This window comes from Rhinopithecus bieti, unplaced genomic scaffold (assembly GCF_001698545.2).
Source record: "Rhinopithecus bieti isolate Rb0 unplaced genomic scaffold, ASM169854v2 scaffold_5260, whole genome shotgun sequence".
Taxonomy (NCBI): Eukaryota; Metazoa; Chordata; class Mammalia; order Primates; family Cercopithecidae; genus Rhinopithecus; species Rhinopithecus bieti.
Window position 1 is genome coordinate 5,122,308 of NW_016805896.1, and position 4,339 is coordinate 5,126,646.

General features: G+C 38.3%; 1 protein-coding gene across 29 annotated transcripts in view; it reads right to left on the reverse strand.

Annotated features, from left to right (window-relative positions):
* The window catches only part of DTNA (dystrobrevin alpha), a 419,414-nt gene that overhangs the window by 136,729 nt on the left and 278,346 nt on the right, over positions 1-4,339 (reverse strand). For all 29 annotated transcript variants that reach the window (XR_001886016.1, XR_001886017.1, XR_001886018.1 and 26 more), the window contains exon 3: positions 1,729-1,796. Coding sequence is in view for 25 of the 29 variants with exons in the window: in XM_017874046.1 (XP_017729535.1) it covers positions 1,729-1,795 (67 nt within the window). In the remaining 4 variants the exon portion in view is untranslated. The remainder of the gene's footprint in view (positions 1-1,728; positions 1,797-4,339) is intronic.

The window sequence follows — 4,339 nt, forward strand, 5'->3', positions numbered from 1 at the left end:
TTTTGAGACGGAGTCTCGCTCTGTCGCCCAGGCTGGAGTGCAGAGGCCGGATCTCAGCTCACTGCAAGCTCCGCCTCCCGGGTTTACGCCATTCTCCTGCCTCAGCCTCCCGAGTAGCTGGGACTACAGGCGCCCGCCATCTCGCCCGGCTAGTTTTTTTTGTATTTTTTAGTAGAGACGGGGTTTCACCGTGTTAGCCAGGATGGTCTCGATCTCCTGACCTCGTGATCCGCCCATCTCGGCCTCCCAAAGTGCTGGGATTACAGGCTTGAGCCACCGCGCCTGGCCTGATACAGTCTTTAGTGTTATAATGGTAAGTTCAAAGATTTCCCCCGAGATTTTATAGCCTTTTTAGGGTAAATATTTTTTTCTACTGTGTCTGAGAAGATATTGTCCCATGATGTACTCTTGCCTTTTTAATACAAGAATGTGCTGTTGGAGGATACCTGTGCTGCTTTGGATTTTGTTTAGATGGACAGGTACTCACTAGGCTCCTTGCTCTGTTGGATTTGTAACTGCACAAAGGCCACAATTCCAGGTGAAGACACAGTACCACACATGGGGTCTAAGAAATTGGAAGGCCTGGCTGAAACTCTCCCAAACACTCTAAGCACATTTCTAAAAGTGGAAAAAGCAAGGAACACGATTGAGATTCCCCACATCAATTTTAATTTTCTTTCCTCTTTGTTAGTTCTAATGCTATCTTGGTACCACCAGATTATTGGGGAATGATAAAGGAAAATATGAATCTTATTATCTGGGACTTAACTTTTTCTGTTCTGACCCTCATTCTTGCCAATCCCTTTCAATCTTTAGTAGGAACCTAATTTTGTCTACTGCCTTCTTAGGGAAAAAGGCTTACCACTCACTCCTGCTCATCCTCATTCCGTATGCAGGAAGAAGAGATAAAAAGACATGAAGAGAACCATGCTTTTCCTTTACAACATTCAACTTGAGATGTGTGGTTTTCCCCTAATGTCAAGTTCTTTTCTTTATGAAAAGAAAATGATCTACGAGGGAGATGCTACCAACCAATTACTTATACAGCAACTGTGCACTTACATAAACCAATAGCCTTTATTGACTAGATTCTTCACTGGAGTCAGTAACTTAGTTTGGGTTCCCTTGTGCAGCAGGTCACCTCTAAGATCCCTTTATCTTTTATTTTCCTTAGTATTTTTTAAAAAACCAGTTTGCAGAATAGATTCTCCTCATGTAGAACATGAAGTCTGAATGACAGTTTATAGTTTGGTCCAGTAATTGTGCCTAACTTCTCCTTTCCACATAAACATATGATATCACTTCGCAGGGAAGAAAGTCAATAATTCATTTCACAAATTTTATCTAGTGCCTACAATATGCCAGCTGCTGTGACAGTGCAGGGGGATGAACACAGACTTTAAAGTTTAGTGGATTGTATTAATGTCAATACTAAACAGTGTTTATCAAGTGTCTGTGTATGTACATATGTGTGTGAATGTAAATATATAGGTCTATAAACATTTTCTTCCATATAAAATATACAGTCTAATAACAAATTAGGATGAATTACTGACTAACTGAACTCTTGCCAAGTAAGAAGTAAAAAAGGCCAAAATGTACACTTCATGAAAGGAACTTAGGATCCAAGGAAAAGTACAAATATTATAAAGACAAGTGGTTATTTCTAGCCTTTCCATGAGTATTCAATGGAAACTATAGGGTGTTCCTTAAAAGATCCATACTTACTCATTTCTGCAAACAGCTGTCTTCTTTCTGCCATGGTATTTCCTCTTTTCCCACTATCTTCAATCATTCTATGAGACAAAATGGTTACAACACATATTATCCTCACGCTATTGAGGCAAGAAGCCATTTCTCTGTAAACATACTTGCTGTACTTGTGGCACAAACATATAGAAAACCTATTGAAAACCATTTGTTTTAAAAAGTACAGCTTTACTTTTACTAACCTAAATTGCTGCGCATATTTTTCCATATATATTATTGTTGTAGTTGTTGGAGGGGGTATAAAATTGTTATTGTCTAACATAAAAGTAACTACTGTAGCAAATGACCTTGTGCTATAACTAAATACAACCATCTACCATCTGTTAGGTGATTTGTTTCACATTCAGTTTCTCTTTCAATTTTAAGAATACTTAAGACTGAAGAACAGATATTGTGGATCCCATTCAACAGATGATGAAACCAAGAGTCTCATGGACTTGGTGAATGAAGGATGCAGACGTTTGGACTCCCAGACCAGTATGGCTTCCATCTCATCCTGTTGCCAGTTGTCCCTTATGCACTCAAAACCTCAATTTATAAACAGGTAGTCTTCTAAATGTTCATTTCTAAGTTGAGTGTTTGGAACTTGCAACAAACAGTTCCTGTACATAACAACTTCATGCAAGGTGGTTAGATTCAAATATCTTTCCTTAACCATACTATTGTCTGCAGTGGAAACTATATGAAATATACTATTAAAATGCCAACAGTTAAAACACAGAATTAAAATATGATAGAAAAAATTAAAATTAAATAATGAGAAAGTTAATGGATATGTTTAGTCATGTAGAGGGCTTTGGGCTAAATATCAAGAGTTTTAGAGGTTGATGGATTTTTTTATTACATCTAATTTAACTTTTAAAAACCAAAGTTTCCTCTCATGTGCACATATATAGATGCACATGTATGTCTACCACACTGACTTCTGCCTTGATTCTCAGGCATAGTTAACAAAAGGTATAGTTGCATGGGTTTTTTTGCCTGTGCCTATGGCCTCTGCTCTTTCTCAAATCTAGGACTTTGTCCATGCTCTTTTCTGACAGGATCGTCCTCTCCCTATGCCAAGCTAACTTGCTGTCACCCTCAGCAAGGTGAGGTGTCAAATCTCAGTTTGTCTATCTTCCTCTGAAATCTTCCCCAACTTTCTACAACTGCCTGGGTTCGGTGCCTGTCCTCTGCATCTCCACAGCACGCATTGCCTTTCAATTCTTAGCACTCACTCAACAAACAGCATGTTCACCACAAAAAAATAAGTTGGTGAGGTGATGGATATGTTAATTAGCTTGACTGACTTTTCCTACAATGTATACAGGGATCAACACATTACATTGTACCCCATAAATATACACAATAATTATCTGCCGATTAAAAATAAATGAATGAAAATAAAACAAGCCTTTACTGAGTGCCTTTCATACTCCAGGAACCCTACTACACTTTGAGTGCCCCACAGCAATCAAGCCAGGATCACACTGTCCTATGAGCACATCACAGTGATCAAGTCAGGACCCGCTGTCCTCTGAGTGCACTACAGTGATCAAGTCACAGTGCTTGTCCTCAAGGTGCTTATACTGTAGTGGTAGAGATACAGAAGCATAAAAGCGATTAAGACACAATGAGGTAATTACAGCCATAGAAGTGGAAAGGAAGATGTGAACATGAGAGGGGTTGATTTCCTGAGGATCAAAACTACAGCAGAAGACTGCTCAAAAGGTAATGAGCTGTGTACAGAATGACTCAACTGAGGGTAAAATTAAAAAAAAAAATGGTGATAAAAGTGATGTTTATCAAATTGATTCAGTAGCCTGACCAGATGCTTTTATGCGTGAAGCCCATTGCCAGGAAGGGAAGGAAGGCTGTGGAATAGCTTTGGTTTATGGAGTCAAGGGAAGAGAGTGCACACATTCACAATGGGTTAGATAATATACCAGGGACTATCCTAAATAACTATTGAAAAGGAGTAGAGTTATTAATGAAGCTTCATCAATGTGGTAACAATTTGTTGCTGAATATGGTAAAAAACTTGCTTTTTATAAGATTTCATACACGCAGGTAAAGTTGGTATATAGATCTGGAAGAAAACACCCCTTTCCTAATTCATATAACCTCATCTCCTATATTTCAGAAGAATTGGGTAGATAATACTGACTTTCACAAAGTAGTAAGAATATAGCTTCCAAAGTTTATTTCAAGGGCTCAGAAGTAGAGTTGAGGCAATAAGAAAGATAGAGGATAGAATGAGTGATGTGTTCCTGAATCTCTGTGTTAGAACGAGATGAAAAGAATGATTAAAAATAAATCACAAAGGATGGCAGTCCAGGGAGCTCAGATAGAAAATATCAGAGGTAAAGACTGGCATCTGAACTTGTAGGCCTTGCTGCTTGTACTACTTGTTTCGCGGTGTTGTGACAACTCTATTCCTATTTAACATTTTGTTTCTTTCTCTGTAAGGTTTTGAGAGCACTAACTTCACATATCTTAATTCTTCACAGTGCCCAGCAAAATCCAACCAACAAATGATATGGCCAGCTTGCATTTATTGAATAAATAATGAAAGAGAGAAAAAAAA